This window comes from Emys orbicularis, chromosome 3 (genome assembly GCF_028017835.1).
Source record: "Emys orbicularis isolate rEmyOrb1 chromosome 3, rEmyOrb1.hap1, whole genome shotgun sequence".
NCBI lineage: Eukaryota > Metazoa > Chordata > Testudines > Emydidae > Emys > Emys orbicularis.
In genome coordinates, this window is record NC_088685.1 from 145,041,724 (window position 1) to 145,064,175 (window position 22,452).

The 22,452-nt window shown below is 42.7% G+C and overlaps 1 protein-coding gene across 1 annotated transcript; it reads right to left on the reverse strand.

The window, feature by feature from the left end:
• Positions 1–1,924: 1,924 nt before the first annotated feature.
• On the reverse strand, positions 1,925–22,418 carry TFB2M (transcription factor B2, mitochondrial). The gene is made up of 8 exons (XM_065401588.1): positions 22,097–22,418; positions 15,267–15,355; positions 14,093–14,246; positions 13,494–13,642; positions 10,841–10,930; positions 9,111–9,173; positions 7,453–7,604; positions 1,925–3,042 (listed from the first exon to the last, which is right to left on the reverse strand). The coding sequence occupies exons 1-8, from the start codon at positions 22,416–22,418 to the stop codon at positions 2,856–2,858; spliced, it is 1,206 nt and encodes a 401-aa protein (XP_065257660.1). The 3' UTR covers positions 1,925–2,855.
• Between the last annotated feature and the right edge of the window lie 34 nt (positions 22,419–22,452).

Sequence of the window (22,452 nt, forward strand, 5' to 3'; positions counted from 1 at the left end):
TGTTGGATGCATCTCCTGTTTCTGTCCTTATTAACTCAATTACATCATCACCAACTGTATCCTCTGGTATCATGTTGTGGAACAGCTGATAAGTAAGGCCCACATATGCCAGAGTATATACAAAAGCACCAACTACTGTGCTGCCTTAAAAGTGCTGGAAGGATGTTACACTGGCATGGAACAAGGACTTCTTTATAAATATACAATCCCTCCACATGGACTCTGGGTAAAAAAAAATTAGAAAAGAACACTTAGTTGTTGCATTTACTCAATGGGTTGTGGGAAGGTTCTATGTGAGTTGCAGGCCTGCTCTGGAGGGGAGGCCTGGGGGTGAGGGTGGTGGAAAGTGAGCATGCCTTGCTTTCACCCTGCAGCGGCAGATTCTGTTCCCCAGGACTGGGCCTGGCTTCCCACTGTGGGCATTGTGATCTGGCATACGAGGTCACAGCACCACTCAGGTTCGAGAAGTGGCTAGGCCAAAACTGAGGCTTGGTCTACACTTACCCCCCAAGTCGAAGTAAGGTACGCAAATTCAGCTACGTGAATAACATAGCTGAATTCGACATACCTTACTTCGAACTTACCGCGGTTCAGACGCGGTCCACACGCGGCAGGCAGGCTCCCCATCGACTCCGCGGTACTCCTCTCGTCTAGCTGGAGTACCGCAGTCGACGGCGAGCACTTCCTGGTTCGATTTATCGCATCCACACCAGATGCGATAAATCGAACCCGGAACTTCGATCCCCAGCCGCCGAACTAGCGCGGCAGTGTAGACCAGCCCTGAGTGGCACTGTGACCTCATGTGAGTTGCAAACAGATCATTGCAACAATGGGCTAGTACATGAGATTAAAGAAGTGAAGCTATAGACACTTTAGTTTTGAGTCCAAGTTGACTGCTATAAAGCCAGTATTTTACACTTATTGCACCTTTTGGGATCTCACTTTACAAAGGCAGGCATCATTCTCCCCATTTTACATAAGGGGACAAAGACGTGCCCAAGGTCAGAGTTAATAGCAGAACCAGGAACAGAACTCAAATCTCCTAATTTCCAATCCCCTGCTCCAACCACTATACCATGTACTGACTCCTGGAGTGTGTGCACTGCCTTATTGTTTTGTAAACAAATAGCATTAAGAGTGACAGTAAATTATTTTTTCCAATTCACTGCTCACATATTTTAGTGTTATCAGTAACACAGGTAAATCAGTCACTTTATAATGACAATCTCCCCTTTATTCTTTAGCATCTTGATTTAGTGCAGATATCTTGCTGCAACAAGAACCAGGCATTTGATGCCCGAGAAAAAATGCACAGGAGGAGTTACGATATTATCTTTTGCTGGCTGGCTGTATCAGCAAGAACATTCAGTTATCACCTATTACTGCTACAGTAGAAATTAAATTGCTCCTGTTATATGCTAACTCAGCAATGGTGATCATCTTGTAAATACAGATTCTTATAATATCTAAGAGTCAGGAAAGGTGTGAATGGGAAGATAATCCCAATATGCAAGAATTACTCCAGGACATAGCTAATGCTGTAGGATGGAACAGAGATTACATGAAACAGTCCTTCTGTCTTGTATTGCAAAAGATTGTCTGCAGATTATCTCTAGTAGCAGGGACTGCAGTAGTAGGGCAGGGATAATGGCCCAACCAGTGCTTCCTACCATCCCTCCTGAGAATCAAGACACACTTCTCCATTAGCAGACACTGAAGCAGCACAACTTCCCAGTATCTGAGCTACCCAAGCCTATACTTAACAGATATGCTGTTGTCTTGTACCTGGACACTTAGAGGAACACTCCTTGACACCTCCCACCCCCCACCAGCCCCAACATCAAATGTACAGGGGAAATAGGAAAGAGTTAGTTAATGAGGGAGAATAGTGGCTGAGGAGAGTGTAAACAAGTAGTCTGGCTAGGAATAAAATTTTAGTGGGTTGTGCTTATATACATATAATACACACACATTTTAACATATTATATAAAGGGCATAGGTTGTGGGGAAGAGACAATTTTCATGGTTTATACAATGTTCAAAGGTCTGGTGGAAAAATTTTAGATGCAAATAAGATAGCAAAGACTATATGCATGTGGATGGGTGGCAGGGTATGTAGAAGAGTGATCAACATCTTCTGAATTTTGAAATTTCAATTTTTAAAAATTACTATGAATATTCCTCTCTCCCCACCACACCAGCTCTAGTAGACATATATAATGCAGAGCATACATTAAAACAAGAAATACATATAACTAACCTGAGTACCCATATTATTCTACTGTTGTTTTCCACTCTCCCATTTTTCCTCACCCCTTTGTTCGTAACTATTATTATATCATGTCAATTTTAGACTATATTCCTTAGGCCAGGGAGAAGGAAAATAGGTCTTATATTTGTAAAGGATCTAAACATTTTGGGGCACTGTGAAAGAGTTAATCATAATAATTAAGTATTCTGACACCCAAATCCAAAATGCACAAGTATTTGGTCTCATACTATTTAAAATATAACAAATATACAGTAGAGTAGCAAAAAACGCAGTACATTTTATGCCATATTTCCAAGAGCAACAACAGTTGCCATTATGCTGCTGGAGAAGATGCAACGTTTGACTTCAATCCTATGCACACAGAACAACCTGTTAACTGCCATGCCTACACATCGTTTAAACAGTTTTTTTCCCTGTGTAGACAGGCTGTTGCATCTCATGCGACTTTTATCTTCTGATTTGTGCAGGGGACAACATAATCTTTACTGATGGAATTCTAAGATTTTGAGCCCATTTCTTATTATTTGCATCACAATATAGTCACTGAAACAAATAATTTGTTTCAAAACCAGCAGGTTTAGATTTAGAAATTTATGTTCCTGTTATTTTCCAAGACTTCATCATAGAGCCAGCTTTGACTAAATTCTTTAGAGTGTTCCATAGCTTCAAAAAGGCGTCTGTACTCTTCTGGGTACAAATTGCCTGTTATAATGTTTTCCGGTATTTCTAGGTCCCTTAACAGTTTACTCCCACTGCCTGGACTCCATGAGCTGAAACACAAGACATTACAAAAAAAAGTCATGTTTTAGCATTTCTTTCAGTTAAAAAGAAAAACAACAGTAAGATGCAACACTGGGCACAATTAATTCTTACTCAATTTCAGGCTGTCAAGAATTCCCTCCTGTGACACCAATTGTTTTCTGTGAATGCTGACGATAGGGGCCTCTGTTCATTAAATTCATGAGTTTAATCACAAACTTTTCAGATGGTGAAAGTTTTTCCCTCCATTCATTGTACAACTGAAATAATACAGAACCTAGGGCATGAATGGGTTTAGATTCCAATGTCTGGGGACAATGAAAGGCATCTTTGTTATGAGGGTGAGACAGTCTGAAGGGTTTAATTACACCTCCCTTTTCCCCCACTACATGAGGTGATCTGTTTTACTGTACCCACTCTCTCTCCCACTCATATTATGTCACTGCTATCAAATTTAGGCCTTGAACAGTTCCTACAGATATCTTGACTGCATTTATTTTCAAGGCAAGGAAAAAGTACATTTATTAATACACAGTAGCTGCAAATTAAGAGACACAAGGCCAGCTACAGATTCTGGCATAAGCAACTAGTGGAAAGTAAGCACACTGTCAATGTGACAATCGACAAGGAAGGAATCTATGATAGTCTTTTATACCAGTCTTGCTGAATGAGTTATAGAACTTCATTAGCATATTGCCAGGGGGATTATCCACCCACCAGAAGATTGACTACAAACCACTGGCAACAAATGAAAGAAAAAACAGTTTGTTTATTGGAATAGTTAACCAGAGGCTGGTTCTTCTGAGGGAGCATTCATTTCCCATGAATGGAAAGAGAACACTAATAACCACACCACAGGGAGTAAATGGAGTAATAGTGGATAAGAAAGCCTGAATGTCTTACAGTGAGGGGCTAAAAAAATATTGGTAGGCAAAATTGACAAATAATTTAAAAGCTTAATTTATAAATTAGATAGTAGAAAACCACTTTAGGGCGTCCAGTCTGACCCACTGCACTGTGTAATCTATTTTCAACAGTGTTTTATTTAGCCTACTTTTGATTTTGGTATTTTGTACATATTAAACTCAATTTCTACTCAGCTTTATGCTGCATGTATACATAAATCAAATGGAATAGCGAGAGCAGCTATTCAAAGGAAGTTTCCTCTCAGTTAAACCACACATGCATGTGACGTGCCAATGTAATGCTGGCAGATTTCTTTTAAAAACAGTGTACACATGTGAATTACTTTTTAAAAGCCATAACTTATTCAGATCAAAACCAATTTTCACCTAAGCACTGAAAGGCATATCTATGACCTAGGGACTATGTCCCTACCAAACTTCAAGTTTCCATCACCTCCTACTGAGGGCTTAGAGCTGTTACAACAACAAAAACACTACCAAATTTTGTTTAGAGAAACATCTTATCCTAGTCTGCCTGTGCTTAAAAACAGCCATTTTTATTTTTTCCTTGAGCAAGAACATACGAACCAAATTTCACCTGAAAAAGGAGTTATAAGGTTGAGCAACGCTAATAGAGTTGTTGCTGTATGATCAGCCTAAAATTGGTGGTTATTTTGCTTGTTGCAGCTCAACAGTCTAACTTCTCATAGACTCATAGACTTTAAGGTCAGAAGGGACCAATATGGTCATCTAGTCTGACCTCCCGCATGATGCAGGCCACAAAAGCTGACCCACCCACAACAGAATCTTCCAGCCTGCGACCCCTGCCCTATGCTGCGGAGGAAGGCGAAAAACCTCCAGGGCCGTTGCACTGTGAGTTTGATTGTTCTGGGTTTGCTAGCCTTCTGTGATTCAGTTTACGCTAGGTTCCCACTAACTAACAGAAACGCTATTAGAATTGGCATCCCTACTGCACTCTGCATAATGTAACTTGACACATTTTCCCATTAGGACACTATACCATTAATGATTACTAGGGCTGTCGATTAATCACAGTTAACTCACGCGATTAATTCAAAAAAATTAATCGTGATTTAAAAAATTAATCACAATTAATCACAGTTTAATCACAGTGTTAAACAATAGAATACCAATTGAAATTTATTAAATATTTTGAATGTTTTTCTACATTTTCATATATATTGTATTCTGTGCTGTAATTGAAATCAAAGTGTATATTATTTATCATAAATATTTGCACTGTAAAAATGATAAATGAAATAGTATTTTTCAATTCACTTCATTCAAGTACTGTAGAACAATCTCTCTGTTCTGAAAGTGCAACTTAAAAATGTAGATTTTTGTTACATAACTGCACTCAAAAACAAAACAATGTAAAACTTCAGAGCCTACAAGTCCACTCAGTCCTACTTCTTGTTCAGCCAATCGCTAAGACAAACAAGTTTGTTTACATTTACAGGAGATAATGCTGCCCTCTTCTTATTTATAACATCACCAGAAAGTGAGAACGGGCATTTTCATGGCATTGCGAGGTATTTACGTGCCAGATATGCTAAACATTCGTATGCTTCGGCCACCATTCCAGAGGACACACTTCCATGTTGATGACGCTCATTAAAAAAATAATGTGTGATTGAACTTCTTGGGGGAGAATTGTATGTCTCCTGCTCTGTGTTTTACCCGCAATCTGCCATATATTTCATGTTATAGTAGTCTCAGATGATGACTCAGCACATGTTGTTCATTTTAAGAACACTTTCGCTGCAGATTTGACAATACGTAAAGAAGGTACAAAGTGAGATTTCTAAACATAGCTACAGCACTCGACCCAAGGTTAAGAATCTGAAGTCCCTTCCAAAATCTGAGAGGGACGAGGTGTGGAGCATGTGCAAATATTTGTAATAAAAAATGAATATAAAGTGAGCACTGTACACTTTGTATTGTAATTGAAATCAATATATTTGAAAATGCAGAAAACATTCCAAAATATTTAAATAAATGGTATTCTATTATTGTTTAACAGTGCGAAGAATTGCGATTAATTTTTTTAATCGCTTGACAGCCCTAATGATTATTCTTTTTAATCATTATCAGGGATACAGTTTTTAATCCATATGAAAAGGTGGGGCAGTCCCTGTCTGCCCCGTTGCAGCCCAGTGTTGCACTGTGGGAGTGCCCACCTTACACATTCTTACGCACCTTCATTCACCTGCTTGACAGCAGCAGATTCACTTTAAAAGCCAGGGGCACAGAGACGCCAGCACAAATTAACAGAAGAGCATATCCTCTTTTAATAAGGCTCAGGACAGGAGCAATTCAAACAATCAATTCATAAGGCCCTCACTTCTGAATCCTGCTTCTGTTCCCACACACTAATTGGACTAGTCTCCTAGAACCTGAGAGGAAAGAACCCACCACCCACCACAGCCTGCATGGCTTCCACTTCCCTCTCTCTGAGCTCCCTCTTCCTGTTTATATAGCCCAGCCCTAGGGCAGGGCAGGACCTCCTCAATTTTACCCCAGCTGTTGGCTCCAGCCTGTGGTTCAGGGACTAGTGCATGCCTGCACACCACAGTACAATATTTTTAGCTAATTACTTTTCTAAAGTATTTTAATGCAGCATTATGTAGACTGTCTTGTTGAAATTCAGATTTATATACAAACCCAAAAATATAATGGGAAACCCAAATATTTTAAAGAGCATTTACAGAAACAAAGCCAGGTAAAGAAACTTGTTAATAAATTGACAGAGAAGAAAATCTTTTAACATGCAAGAAGCTAGCACAATTTATAAAATTTAATAATTTCCAGACTACATTATCTCCTGATCTCTTTTAGAACGAACACACAAACCCCTCTTCTAAACTAGCAACAGAGAGTCCTGTGGCACCTTTAAGACTAACAGATGTATTGGAGCATAAGCATGCATGCATCCGACGAAGTGGGCATTCACCCATGAAAGCTTATGCTCCAATACATCTGTTAGTCTTAAAGGTGCCACAGGACTCTCTGTTGCTTTTTACAGATCCAGACTAACACGGCTACCTCTCTTCTAAACTAGTTCCATTATATAGTTTCATGTGTTAAAAAATATCCAGCTACAGAGCTGTGGGTTGGCAATGCTGATTTTGACATGCAACTTAATATTCTTATGCATGTTTGCAAAATGCATTTGAGAATACATTTATGCAAGAAAAAGAAATACTGGCAAGTATGTCTGCATTTAAAAAATAAATATTTACAATATGCAGTTACTCAGCCCCACAAATGGCAGAGTAATTTTTAATTTGTTGCCAAAATCTTCATTTCCAATCACATAGTATTTTGAGCAACTGTAAACTTATTCTGTATGTATTTGTATGGAATTAAAGGACTACTAAACTGTATCTGGACTGTAAAGAATAATCCTTCAAGAACAAAACACTACTAAATTGTCCTGAACCTTCAGTCATTTGTCTGGTGAAAAATTGTAATATAACTTTTCCATATACTTACTTAAGTCTATCAATTAGTTTAGACTTGCGTTTAGCAAGACACTGTTTTACCATAAGAATAAAGGTAGATGAATTTGTGGTTGTCATGCCACCTGTAAATAAATTCCTCCGTGGGGTCATTCGTACTAAACATAAGTGGTCGTTTGGCAGCAGCTGCAACAACAACAAAAAGTTAATGAAAAAAGGTCATAGTTAAGATTGTATTTCTTTAAATCACAGGGAAAGACTTCTTAAAGTAAACCACTCTTTTAGTTAGCAGAAAAAGGCATAATGAGATCCAATGGGTTGGCAGCTGAAGCTAGATAAATACAGACTAAAAATAATGTGCAATTCTTTTTTTAAACAGTGAAGGTAATTAACCATTTTTCAAACACTGAAGGTAATTAACCACTGATGGTGGATTTTACATCACTTTGAGTCTCTAAATCAAGAGTGGCTATTTTTCTAAAAGATATGCTATAGCTCAAACATAAGTTATAGGCTTGATGAAGAAATTTTCAGATGAGGTTATTTTGGCCTGTGTTATGCAAGATGTTACATTAAATAATCATAATGGTCCTTTCTGGCCTTGAAAAATCTGAATCTAACTCATATTAATTATCTGTCTTTTGGACAAATATGGAATACTGTGGTGTAACATTTGTTAAGACTGTCCTCCGATCTGAGAGGTGTATGAAGAACTTCTTTTTATCCTTAAAAGATAAAGATAGTTTTGTACTGGCAGAAACAGATATATGACCCAATAGATCTTTTCCATCTCTAATTCCCCTGACTCTATGAAGTGGTCTTAACGTATCTTATGCAATCCATTTGGTGTGCAGCCATCACTTAAAGTGTCACCTCATATGACCTATACTACAATTATGGTGACATTTGATGAGTCTATAAAGCTGTCAAATATGATATAATCAAAAAATTCAAAGTAACATTCAGTATTACCAAAAACCGAGACCTTTATGGGTTTTATTGCTAAAATCTTAGATTAAAAAGAGACATCATTGGGTAATGTAATATACTGCTGAGTTTTAATACCACTAAGTTCTATAAAAATTGATAGAAATGCCTTCATTTTTTTTTTAAACTTCAGGATTTTGCTTCAATTTAAACATTGTCCCTGGCAATTTAAACTATTATATCTATAGCCCAAATTTTGCATCATTGTGCTAGCATGAGAACATGAATTTGCAACTAAACAGTCTATTTTCATCATCCAACCTGAGTGAAGTACAAATATTACACAAAACATTAGAAGCAAAAGTGGATTTTGATTTTTTTCCCCAATTCTGTTTTACTCATCTAAAGCGTTATTACTAGCTGGTAACAAAATATATTTTTAAAAGAGATGATCCTTAACCCAATTGTCCCTTCAAAAAGTCTCATTTTCTTCTTTTCCCATTTATTCTGTCTTCTGCATTTCTGTCACCTTGGTTAATAAAAAGATACTAGTTGGGTTCAGTTTGACTTTTGTTTATAAATCACAAGTCCACTCCTATAATGAAAGGGAGTATTTAAATAAAAAACATTTCAATTAAATAAAGGGAATTTATGAATTTTCTTATCAAAATTTGTAATGCAATTAAAACCTCCAAAAATCTAAAATTTGAGCCTAAATTGTTTCACAGCATCTCTAAAGAAACAGACCATAAGTGTTGATCTTACCATGCTCTTCGGTATTGCAAGTCCCCTGGTTTTTGAATTAGTCAAAAATGAAGACCAAGGTTCCTGGGAGGGAAAAAAAAGTTAAAGTTTAAAATATTTTGTCATGGCTTCATAATTTTTTTTAAGTCTTTTGCCAAATATTACACAAAAACGTACTTGTTTCTAAAACTTGATCTAAAATGGGCTGAATATATTGAAAATAAAAACATGAATTAAAGTATTTTAAAAGAATACAATGGCCCAGATTCAGGAAGTTACTTAAGCATGTACCTAACCTTAAGAATGTGAGTAGCCCTATTTACTTCAGTGGAACTACTTGAGTGCTTAAAGTTAGGCACCTATTTAAGTAACCTTCCTGAATTGGGCCTTAAGCTGCAAAACTGTGGACAAAAGAATTATTTCTCCAGAAAATAGCTCCAGATTTCCAAGTTCTTCCCACCTTTTGAAATATGGTCTTTTACAGCCAAAATTATACATGAACGTTTGTATTGGCTTAATTTCAGCATGAATCCCTTGTATGTCAAGCAACTGCCAATTCATATATGCTATAGTTCTGTCTACAGCTGCCTACTGCTTGTTCATCCTGGATTGGGTCCTTCATGCCCACCCATCTTACACTCTCTTGTGCACAGTGCCTGATGCACCTCTCTGCCAATGGGTTCTGTCTAAGTACTTATCTGGCCCCTATCACTATTGTATCTGAGCATCTCCCAAACATTTATGACTGTATGGTCACAGCCCCTGTGAGGTAGGTCAGAAATATTTCCATTTTACAGACGGGAAGTGAAGCACAAAGATTTGAATGACCTTGAACAAGTTCACAATCTGTAGCAGAGGCAGGAACTGAACCCAGATCTTCTAGGTCCCAATGCAAAGCTCCAACCACAAGATCATCCCTCCTCCCTGGTGCCCGAATCCCCTTTCCTACCCCTCCATCCTTCAGTCAAAGCACAAGCCAGAGTCAAATGAATTACGGTACCATGCCTTGGCTACAAGTGGGAAACAGACTTGCTGCTATAAAAGGCAAATGGGTTAGCTGGTGCCAGTCTTTTAGGGGTGAGGAGAGTGGAACAGAACAGGAAGAATCAGTGTGGGTCAGGGGTTTGAGTCAGCAGGAGTTGGAATACACTTCAATCAGCCCACAAAGTAGGAGCGTTATTTCTATTCACTTGATAGCAACTTCAACCTTTCAATAAATACTGAAAAAAGCATTCAGCCAATCTCTAAAAGCCTGAAACACAAAATTGCTTCTGTCCAGAAATTCAAAGTGTCCCGGGGACTTTAAATAAATAAGCCTAGTAGAACTTTTTAAATAGTAGAACCCATTTTAAAGCTGCATTTGTTGGGTTTTTTTTTTTTTTTTTAAAGCAATCTGTCCATAGTTTAACACTGCTGAGTTTCTTGTTTCTAATTTAGAAAAGAGATGTTCTAAATTTAAAAACCCTAGTTTTAGACCTAAACCAAAAAATAATTGTTAACATTTCAATCACACTTGAGTAAAAAAAAAAAAAAAATTCTGGGGTAAGAGTGAACAAGTACATTTTATGTCACAAATTCTGAAGACAGAAAGTTCTAAAGAAAATGTTGACAGATCATTAACTATAATGATACCCTTATAAAAACATTTTCAACACAGAAAACCAAAAATATGTAGTGTTTTAGAAAATTTCATTGTTTACTATAAAAAGCATTTAGCTCAGTAATGATCATAGACAGTACAAAATACTCACCATGTGGAGAAGCTGAATTTCACAGGCAGTTTGCCATAGCACACTTAATGCTTGATAACTCCTTAGTTCACCAGGTTTTGCAGTCAACACCTGGCAGAAAAACAAAGTTGAAAAATTAGATTATTTCTGTATCCATTCACTCCAAAATCCTTATAAATGTGACTGGAAAGGTTAGACTTAAGTTCTCAAGAGCCAGCAAATTCAAAGTTAAGACTAAAATTTCAAGCCCCACTCACAAGCTCCACTCCAAGCTCAAGCTTAGACCTCACACAATATGCACCACACATTATTTTAGGCCTCCCTGCCAGATGAACACATTAGAAACACAGATTCCACCATAAGACCACTTTATTTTGTACAATATTTTAATATTTAAAATTACCTACTTAAACTGCGTAAGAATGTCTATATTAACCTCTTTACTGAGAGCAAAAAAGTCTTATGAAAGAACAAGAAAATACTCACTCATTCACTCTACCTCTACAAGAACCAAAGGATTACCCAAATTTGGGATATGTTACTGTTATTGCATAGATTTCATTTTTACATTAAAGCTAGTACCATTCCCAAGAAAGAGGTTCACGCAGCCAATCTGTTAAAACAGCTCCAGATGGTGGATTGTATAAATGCCAAAAAGGTTTTCTAAGGCACCTTCATAAGAAGCCTGGCAATTCAATTCAATATTACATGTCAAACAACTTCCAGAAAGGAAAAAAAAACCCAACATTTCAGTTATTCCTGAACTGAGCAAAGACAGACGTGCATGCATCTATTATGGAGTGATTTCATTTTTAAGTATAGATATAAAATGATTTGACGCAATGATCAATTGAAAAAATGGAGCTAGATGTGCCCCTACCTAGGGAAGTGGATTCCAACAGTATTTATCCAAGACAGGCATTCAGCTCATATCAGGGTGAGGGGGGCATTTTGTGGGGAGGAGGTTGCAGAAATTGCAGGAAGAGAGTGGTAAAATTAGTGTAAGGAAGTAACACCATAGTGGTGACACTAAAAGAAATGGGCTGCCCTTTTTGCCAATTATTTTATCATTAAAGAAAATCACTGCTGAACTGCAAATTTAGTGGTATTTGAACCTCTTATTGTACAAGTGAATACAAATTAAGTATTTAGAAACATACGGGATAAACATAGGTACACCTAGAAATCCTAATATTTACAGAAATACCCAATATAAATATCAAGATTTAGTGGATTTTGTTTGTATAAAAAAAAAAAAAAAAGATGAAAATCACAGGTGCAGGTCTCCCAGTGGAACATGGTCCACACTGAAAGAATATATATTACTTTCACTTAGATGCTCCCTGGAAGAGCATGAGCAGTGGCGCCAATTCAGATATTTCTTGGAGGGAAGGCAAATTCTGGTGTTCCCCCACCTTGCCAGGGACACGTTCCAGCCCATGCTTGTGTCACCCCCATTTCAAGGATACTGAGTCTCCCTCAAACAGGGACTCTTTTCTCGTACCCCAAAGCGCATGAGCTGGTGCCACCAGTAGTTGAATTTTTGGTGGACTCTCCTGCACGCTGCCGTACAGGAACAGACTCCCTGTGTGCCAGGGGTTGCACCACCATATTGCTGAGCCGCACCTCTGTTTGTACAGAGGGGCAGCTGGTCAAATTTCAGCGGCAATGCGACCATGCAGCCAGAGCAATGCTCCAGGCCACTCTGGCAGCAGCCATACTGATTTAGTACAGGACCACTGCTTAAAATAGGGGTTCTCAAACTGGGGGTCGGGACCCCTCAGGTGGTCACGAGGTTATTACAGGGGGGGGTCGCGAGCTGTCAGCCTCCACCCCAAACCCCACTTTTCCTCCAGCATTTATAACTGTGTTAAATACGTAAAGAAGTGTTTTTAATTTAAAAGGGGGGTTGCACACAGAGGCTTGCTATGTGAAAGGGGTCACCAGTACAAAAGTTTGAGAACCACTGGCTTAAAAGGCGTTGGGCCACGCTCCCCAGTTCTCGCCCTGTGACTTACAGAACTTTGGGCAATTGCTAAGACTTTGGCGAGAGGGGGCTTCACTAGATCCCTCTCTTCCAGCACGCAGGGTGGCAGGCCAAATAAAATGATGCCAGGCTGGATGTGGCCCCAGGGCCACCAGTTGCCCATCCCTTTCTTTTGTTCTGGTAGTCAACCCCACTCCCCGATAGTTTTCAAAGTAGACTGTTAAGATAGAGTGTTCATTTGTGCAAAGCCAATCTAAATACTAAGCACCAGGGGAGGGGGCTGCATCAACAGAGGTGATCCTAAAGGGAGTCACAGCATGAAAACATCTGGGAACTACTGTTATCGCATTAAAAAATATACAACAGAAGTGTTGGTTTTCCATCAGGCACTAGCATGTCTTCAATATATCTACTTCTACTGACTGTCCCTCACATGAAGAGCACTCTAATTTGTGACACTCATTTCCTTTAAAACAAACTGTGTTATTACAGACAAACTTTCCTTCAGGAGGAGCAAGCAGCAGAGAGACAGCCTCTCTCCCTTTTGTTAGAAAAATATCCTTAAAAGGAAGAACATTTTTAAAGCAACACATGGACAAAATGCCTCTAAACAGAATGTTCTAGAGTTTTCAATGAAGCATCAGCTTCTCTTTATTAATCAGTGAAATCTCTTGTACTTAAACATACCTTGTACTCTTTTTCACTAACAAACATGTTCAGTTCTATTCTTCCATATCTGTATATGGAACTGCGTTCATACATGACAAAGATAAGCTTCCAAAGAGTGTTTCTTTCCTTTTTTGGGGGAAGGAATCCAATAATTTTTACAGGAACATCTGTTTTGAAAATGAGCAAAGGTATCTTTGAATTTTCAAATATGTACTGCACAACCTCAACAAAACTAAAGTGTAAGTTACAAACACGAGAGCAAACATTATTTTAACCTGAATGTATTTACAGATTTTGTTGTTGCTCAGGTATGGCTTACAGTATGGCCCACCACGGAATGCAGTTTGTGTCTGTCTGAATCTTCATTAAAGAGGTGCAAACAATTGAAACTACATATCCCACCATACACAGTTTTACCTCTTACTAAAATGCCAGACTACTTAAGTAAAATTGAGGATTACCTACTGGGCATGTAGTATCTATGAGTCATATCTCTGTATTAAAGAAGGTAGATAGATTACTCCAATCCGCTTTATACAAAATTAAGCAAGCACCTGCCAAACTGCCTCTGAGGCCTCAATTACATACCCCCAACTTTAGGTTGATTTTCAATTTACCTGCTGTCCAAGGAACTGCCAAGATGCCCACATTTTCAAAAAGTTTCTCAGAGTACATAGCAGGTGGTTTCATAGATCCACAGCCCAAAGGGTCCAATCTGAAGACGTCACAATAAACAACTTCTAATTGTCCATGTAGGCTGTTCTCCAGAGACTGAAAGCAATGGTGAAGTTAAAATTTAAGTTTTCACTACCAACAATTTGGACACATCCTATGTATTTTTCCATCCGAAAACAAAACACCTCAATGAATTATCTTTAAAATAAACAGATTCTGTAAATACTAGTTAAAAATAACAAACATTGCTCACAGAGCTAGCTACTGAAATGCTGCATATAGGCCAGCTACTTTTATGATGCAAGGCAGATGTATTTTTTACATATTTAGCATTTGCTCAACTGGAACTTTAGAATGCACTATTAAACTTGTGTCACTTTTGGTAAGTTTTTAAAAACATTTGATTAGCCATATTCATCTGAAGAGCCCACAGCAATTTGTAATTGTAAATTAAGTCTCTTAACACCTAGATGAAAAACAACAACTAAAAATGAATATACACAAAGAAGTTGAGTAAGTTGCTCATGCTCATGCCAAGTCGATCGCTGAGCTGGAAACAAGCAGGAATCTTGGCTCCCAAATCTCAGTCTCTCCGAAACAGCAAAAAAGCTCCAAATCTGTAGACCTCCAGGTCCATGCAAAGCCCCACTAAAATCATGGGCCCAAGAGTCTACATGCCTGGAGTCAACTGCAGGATCCAGGACAAAAGTTTAATCAGGTAAAATAATCACTGAAAGTAGCTAAGAATATTTGTAGAAGCTTCTGAAGGCCACATGAAAACATCTTGCTTAAAAACACAGTCAAGATCATTTAGGTGACTATTAGCCACAAATCTATGTACGTCCCTGTTTAGAGAGACCTCAACCTGATATCCTGCACAAACAGGAGAAACTGACTGGCTATATATGAGAAACAGTGCAAGGCAAAGTGCTGTCAAATGTGCAAAGTAAACAAATTAAAAAAAGAAAAATATGTTTTCCTACCATCTTTAACTTATATCTATCTTAGGTGTTACTTGTAACAGGTAAAAAAATTCAAACAGATGTGTGATTTTAATTTAATTTCTCATTTTCCTATCTCATTGCAAATTTCGGATACCCTTACAAAAAAACATACCTGTAAATCTGGAAGGAAAGCTCTGTCACTCTCCAGAGCTACCACTCGGGCACCTGCATTGAGTAGTGTCCGGGTCAAGACTCCAGGACCTGGAAAAATCATCATTGTTTAGCTCTATCATTTAAAATCGACTCCCAAAGGACATAACTGACACACTCGCCTTTCAAGAAGGAGAAAAATAAGTTTACCTAAATATTTGGGGGGGGGGGGGTTGGGGGAGGTTAGATAAAGAATTATGCCCTAAGTCTGAAACATGTGAGTAAAGTTAAGCATGTGTGCAATTTTTTGCAGCATAAGACCTTTAGACAGTAGTCAGACACGATCTCCCAAATTTCTCGAGATCTCTACAGTTGTTCTACAATTTTTTCTTCAAGCTCTGACAGTCTAAATGGACCTTCAGTCATGATCTGCATTACTACGGTTTAGCAGCTGAGCAGCAACCGAGAACTGTGTGGTTGTAATGTGACGAAAAAGGCAGTGTGGATACACTAAGGGTATGTCTACACTACGAGGGTAGTTCGATTTCACTTAAATCGAATATGTGGAATCGATATTGCAAAGTCGAACGTGTGTGTCCACACTAAGGACAGTAATTCGACTTTGTGAGTCCACACTAACGGGGAAAGCGTCGACATTGGAAGCGGTGCACTGTGGGCAGCTATCCCACAGTTCCCGCAGTCCCCGCTGCCCATTGGAATTCTGGGTCGAGCCGCCAATGCCTTCTGGGTAAAAAAAATGTGTCGAGGGTGCTTTTGGGTAATTGTCGTCATCCGTCTGTCACTACCGCCCTCCCTCCCTCCCTGAAAGTGCCGGCGGGAAATCAGTTCGCGCACTTTTCTGGTCAGTGACAGCGCGGACGCCACAGCACTGCAAGCATGGATCCCGCTGCGACCATCGCTGCAGTTGTGGCCGTTGTCAACGCCTCGCAGCTTATCATCCACCTTTACCAGAGGCAGATGCAGATAAACCAGGCGAGGAGGCTATGGCACCGCGGTGAGGGCCTGAAGTCTGAGAGTAGCACAGGCCTGTCAGAAAGCACGGGACCCAGCGCCGAGGACATCACGGTGACAATGGGTCATGTGGATGTTGTGGAACGGCGATTCTGGGCACGGGAAACAAGCACGGACTGGTGGGACCGCATAGTGCTGCAGGTCTGGGATGAATCCCAGTGGCTGAGAAACTTTTGCATGCGGAAGGGGACTTTCCTTGAACTTTGTGAGTTGCTGTCCCCTGCCCTGAAGCGCAATGACACCCGGATGCGAGCAGCCCTGACTGTCCAGAAGCGAGTGGCCATAGCCCTCTGGAAGCTTGCAACGCCAGACAGCTACCGGTCAGTCGCGAACCACTTTGGCGTGGGCAAATCTACCGTGGGGGTTGTTGTGATGCAAGTAGCCAACGCAATCGTTAAGGTACTGCTCTCAAAGGTAGTGACCCTGGGAAACGTGGAGGTCATCATAGATGGCTTCGCCGCGATGGGATTCCCAAACTGCGGTGGGTCTATAGATGGAACTCACATCCCTATCCTGGGACCGGACCACCAGGCCAGCCAGTACATCAACCGAAAGGGCTACTTTTCAATGGTGCTGCAAGCACTGGTGGACCACAGGGGACGTTTTACCAACATCAACGTTGGATGGCCGGGCAAGGTTCATGACGCTCGCGTGTTCAGGAACTCTGGTCTGTTTAGACGGCTGCAGGAAGGTATTTACTTCCCGGACCACAAAATAACTCTTGGGGATGTGGAGATGCCTACAGTGATCTTCGGGGACCCAGCCTACCCGCTAATGCCCTGGCTCATGAAGCCCTATACTGGCGCCCTGGACACTGAAAAAGAACTGTTCAACTACCGGCTGAGCAAGTGCAGAATGGTGGTGGAGTGTGCTTTTGGCCGTCTCAAGGGGAGATGGAGAAGCTTACTGACTCGCTGTGATCTCAGCGAAACCAATATCCCCATTGTTATAGCAGCTTGCTGTGTGCTCCACAATCTCTGAGAGAGCAAGGGGGAGACCTTTATGGCGGGGTGGGAGGTTGAGGCAAATAGCCTGGCTTCTGATTACGCCCAGCCAGACAGCCGGGCGATTAGAAGAGCCCAGCGGGACGCGCTGTGCATCCGGGAGGCTTTGAAAGCTAGGTTCCAGAGTGAGCACGGTTACCAGTGACTTTTCAGTTTGTGTACAGAGAAGCTGAACCTGCCCCCGTTTCTTTACCCAGTTAATGTTGACTATCCTCTCCAGTTACATACCCCCTTCCAAAAAAATAAAATCAGTTTTATTTTGTTAATGAACACCGTTGTCTTTATTACTGTTTTCGCGGGAATGTTTTAAACCTGGGACGCAGACTGTGGTGGGGAGCGGGTGTAGTGTACTGATGAAAATGATGCTTCTAAACTCCAGGAATGACAGGATTCGCAGTGGTGGACTGGTTGTTTCAACGGAGCCTGACAGCCCTCCTGAGCGGGACTGCGTGTATGTGGGGGCTATGTGACTTTATGGCAGGGGGAGGAGGGTTACAGATCCCCTGCTGCGTGGCTCTGTGATCCAGGAAAAGGACCGCTGCATAAGATCTGTAACTGCCCTCCCCCGCCACAAAGTCACAGAGCAACCCCCCCCCCCCACATAACATGAAAACCACCTCCCAGACTGACCAGGGTAACTAGTCACTGCACTATGTATGTGCCCTGCTGCTGGACCTGCCCCCGCCTCTGTACCCTGCTAAAGGTGACTGTCCTGTCCAGTTACCAAGCCCCTTCCCCCCCTTCAGACAGACTCTCCTCCAAAAGAACATGATGGAAACAGTAATGAACAGAAACGTATTTTTTATTAACAACCACACATGAAACTGGGGGGTGAAACTTGGACGGGGGCTTGGGTGAGGCGGGAAGGAAAGGACTTTTCAAATTTTGGGGAATGACAGCCTTCTGGTGCTTGAGCAGTCTGCAGGGGTGGAGTGAGAGTTTTCACGGACTCTGCCGCCCCTCCTTCTTTGGACTTTGGGCGAGGGGGGTATGGGACTTGGTGGCGGGGGAGGGCGGTTACTGATAGACTGCAGCGGGGCTCTGTCCTCCTGCCTCCGTTCCTGCAGAACATCAACAAGGCGCCGGAGCGTGTCCGTTTGCTCCCTCATAAGTCCAAGCAGTGTTTGAGTCGCCTGCTGGTCTTCCTGCCGCCACCTCTCCTCACGTTCCATGTGTGTCCGGTGCATTTGGGACAAATTCTCCCTCCACTGGTTCTGCTGTGCTGCCTGGGCTCGGGAGCAGCCCATTAGTTCTGAGAACATGTCCTCTCGCGTCTTCTTCTTCCTCCGCCTAATGTGCGCTAGCCTCTGGGAGTGTGATGCCAGGCTGGGTTGGGAGACAGTCGCAGATGTGGCTGTGGGAATGAGAAAAAGGTAGTGAATTCCTCCGAAAGATAAATGTAGTTGTGAACAAAGAACATAGTCTTTCTCTGTGAACAAGACCATGCACTGCACCTATCACATGCGCACTCAGGAGAAGGTCGAATTTTCGGACCTCGCCTTCAGTGCCTGGGGTCTTGCACTGCCGATCTGGGAAGCGGGCCAGGACACCGGAATTTCTGTAGCAGGCAGACATGGTAAGCCGTAGACTTGTGGCTGCTTAAAACTTTAATAGTAGCACTGGCCTCCTTTCACATTGAAAGCAATGCCAGTCTCTGCTGCCAGCAATCGGCCAAGCATGAACTCTGGCCCTGTCCCACCCCCTCGCGGCTGTCCCAGGGAAAGATCCCTGTATGCTGCCCCTCTCCCGCCTCCACCGCGTGGCTGTAAACCGGCGGTTACAGTTCTGTAAAGGAACGGGCAAGCAGTCCCAATACTAACAGTCCCCTACCTAATTCAAAGCAGGTCATCATGAGCGACATCACAATCATGAGGATCTCAGACAGCGATAAAGAGCGAATGCTTCGGGAAAGCCTGCAAAGACCAGGGCCGTATGCCGCCATGCTGTGCAAGGCTATGATCCCGGAGTACTTGAGGATCTCCTGGCGCGGAAACGTCTCCTACTTCGGAGGACCCAATAAAGCCGCTCTCCCCAGGAACCTGATGAACAGGCTTTCCAATTACCTCCAGGAGAGCTTCCTCGAGATGTCCCTGGAGGATTTCAGCTCTATCCCCGGACATATAGACCGCATTTTAATATAGCTGCACTGGCAGGGACTAAAGAGTGGAGCGGCTTGGGCAGCAGAATCATGCAAAACCGGACATTGTTAGATTTTTTTAAAATAGTTGGGACTGAATAGTTAAGCGCCTAGGGCAAACAAATCATGAAAAACACATTGTTCTTATTGTTAATATTCCAGTTCTGTTAAAAATAAATGTTTAGATGTTTAAAACACTTACTGTTTGATCCTTCCCCTGAATCTGTGTCCGGGTTAAATGTTGGGGACGGTTGGTAGGGGATCTCTGTAAGGGTGATGAAGAGATCCTGGCTGTCGGGGAAATCAGCTTGGTAAGCGCTGTCGACTGCCTCGTCCTCCTCATCTCCTTCCTCATCTTCCCCGTCCGCTAACATGTCCGAGGAACCGGCCGTGGACAATATCCCATCCTCAGAGTCCACGGTCAGTGGTGGGGTAGTGGTGGCGGCCGCACCTAGGACGGAATGCAGTGCCTCGTAGAAACGGGATGTGTGGGGCTGGGATCCGGATCATCTGTTTGCCTCTTTGGTCTTCTGGTAGCCTTGTCTCAGCTCCTTGATTTTCACGCGGCACTGCGTTGCATCCCAGCTGTATCCTCTCTCTGCCATGGCTTTAGAGATCTTCTCATAGATCTTTGCGTTCCGTCTTTTGGAGCGCAGCTCGGAAAGCACGGACTCATCGCCCCACACAGCGATCAGATCCAAGACTTCCCGATCAGTCCATGCTGGGGCCCTCTTTCTATTCTGAGATTGCACGGCCATCTCTGCTGGAGAGCTCTGCATTGTTGCCAGTGCTGCTGAGCTCGCCACGATGTCCAAACAGGAAATGAGATTCAAACTGCCCAGACAGGAAAAGGAATTCAAATTTTCCCGGGGCTTTTCCTGTGTGGCTGGTCAGAGCATCCGAGCTCGGACTGCTGTCCAGAGCGTCAACAGAGTGGTGCACTGTGGGATAGCTCCCGGAGCTATTAGCGTTGATTTCCATCCACACCAAGCCTATTTCGATATGGCCATGTCGAATTTAGCGCTACTCCCCTCGTTGGGGAGGAGTACAGAAGTCGAATTTAAGAGACCTCTATATCGAACTAAATAGCCTCGTGGTGTGGACGGGTGCAGGGTTAATTCGATGTAACGGCGCTAAATTCGACATAAACGCCTAGTGTAGACCAGGCCTAAGACCATATTTGCTGGACTTGTGATAAGACAAAGTTTTTGAAATAAAAGGTGTGTATGTAGTTCAGTCAAAAACGTTTCTATGATGAAATGTAGCATAGGCCTGGAGCAGCGAACCACGGCCAGTGGGAGCCGCAATTGGCCAAACCTGCGGACGCGGCAGGTAAGCAAACCGGTCCGGCCCACCAGGGGGCTTAACCTTTGGCACATGGCTCGCCAGGGTGCCAATCCCTGGCTTACAGGCAACATAATATACAATACCAAAATAATAACTGAATCAAAATTAATTGCATTTAACTGTTTATGCATATTCAAAATTACTTTTTCTTTTATTAAATGGACTGGTGAGGGAAAATAACTAACGAGGCAACAGCAATCCCTAACCTTTCAACGCTTTCCTCCATGTGGTAATGCCATCAGCCCTACACTTTAGATACTCGGTTCTGAGTTTGGTTTGAAATATTTAGAAAATGTGCAGAACAGGGAAAGGTAATGCCAGCAAAGCCAATGGTAAAGCTCCCTTTCACATCAGTGGGGCAGCATCAGGCACTAACTTATTTCCATAAGGGCTCCAGATAGACAGAGCAGGCAGGACCTGATTTTAACATCATATGCAAAGAACAACCATTAGGACACAGCACCCCACTATTGCACTGCAGTGTCAGCACTTAATATGAGCCCATATCATGGTGTAGAGCTTGAAGCTGAGAGTCATAACCTTCCGGCAACAATGCAAGATATTGTTGTATTACTGAAACTGAGCTTTCTAGCATTAAAACTACTACTAATGAAGTCTGATAATTTCTTTATACTCACTATCCCTCTTCAAGTACCAGAGCTTAAAGCCAATTTTGCAGAGACATGCAGTAAGATTTAAGTTTATGCACTGAATTTTCAGGCTGTCCAGACTGCCAACCTAGCCCCAGAATATTAGACCAATTCTGAAGACACTGGACAAGACCCAACACTTCACTCTTTATTCCCAGCATTATGTTTTATGTCGTTTTGATTAGGTCCTTCCAAAAATATTAAGTTCGTATTTACGTGTGAACATTTACAAGATTTCCCTTCATCTAATCCCCCATGACCATGAGCCACCAAATCCAACTGTCCCCTTAATACAAGGGCTCCTACCCAGCATCAGATGCGGTCAGGGCCCTAACAATAAAAGAGCTGGAGCGCACTTTCCCCGTTCCCAGACTAACCCCTTGGCTTTCCCTGCCAGGCTGGGGCCCTGTCTCGAGGTGGCTCCTCCAGAGCTGACGAGGCCCAGCCGACACGTTTTAAAGGTTCAAACCCAGCCTGCCTGCCGCAGACGCTGACAGGTTTTTAAGCAGCACTTAGACAAGCTGCGTTTCCCAGCCCCCTCCTCAGCGACCCCAGCCGCCCCTCCCGCTGGGACAGTAGGGTCCCATCGGCACCAGCCGCGGCGCAAGAGGGCGAGGTCTGCCCCGGCGCAGCGGATCCGTGTCCGGCGCTGCCGGGCCGCAGGGCCCGGCCGGGCGCTTACCCGGCTCGCACTCCAGGATGACGGGCTCGGGGCCACGGGCCGGGCCACACTCCAGGCTCGCGTGCACGGCGCGGGCCAGGTCGGGGCAGGCGATGAACCTGCGCAGCGGCGGGGAGGGCCGCGCCCTCTCCAGGACCAGCCGCGCCGCCTCGGCCGCCTCCGGGAGCCGCAGCTGGAGCCGGGAGTCCGGGTGCTGCCGCGGCTCCTGGCCCAGGCCGCGCCGGGGAGCTCGGCAGCCGGGGAGGCCACACAGCAAGGGCCTGAGCGCGGCGGCCGCGACCCCCAGAGCCGCCAGCCCCGGAGACGGCAACGCGCCCAGCATCTCCGCGCACCGAGTCTGAGCCGCACCCCCACGT

Excerpts from the sequence above, each read along its gene's own strand:
- TFB2M (XM_065401588.1), bottom strand. The coding sequence starts at position 22,418 with ATGCTGGGCGCGTTGCCGTCTCCGGGGCTGGCGGCTCTGGGGGTCGCG. Across the intron at positions 7,605-9,110 it reads TTGCAATACCGAAGAGCATG|CTGCTGCCAAACGACCACTT; the intron begins GTAAGATCAACA and ends TTGTTGTTGCAG. Across the intron at positions 3,043-7,452 it reads AAACTAATTGATAGACTTAA|CTCATGGAGTCCAGGCAGTG; the intron begins GTAAGTATATGG and ends CTTGTGTTTCAG.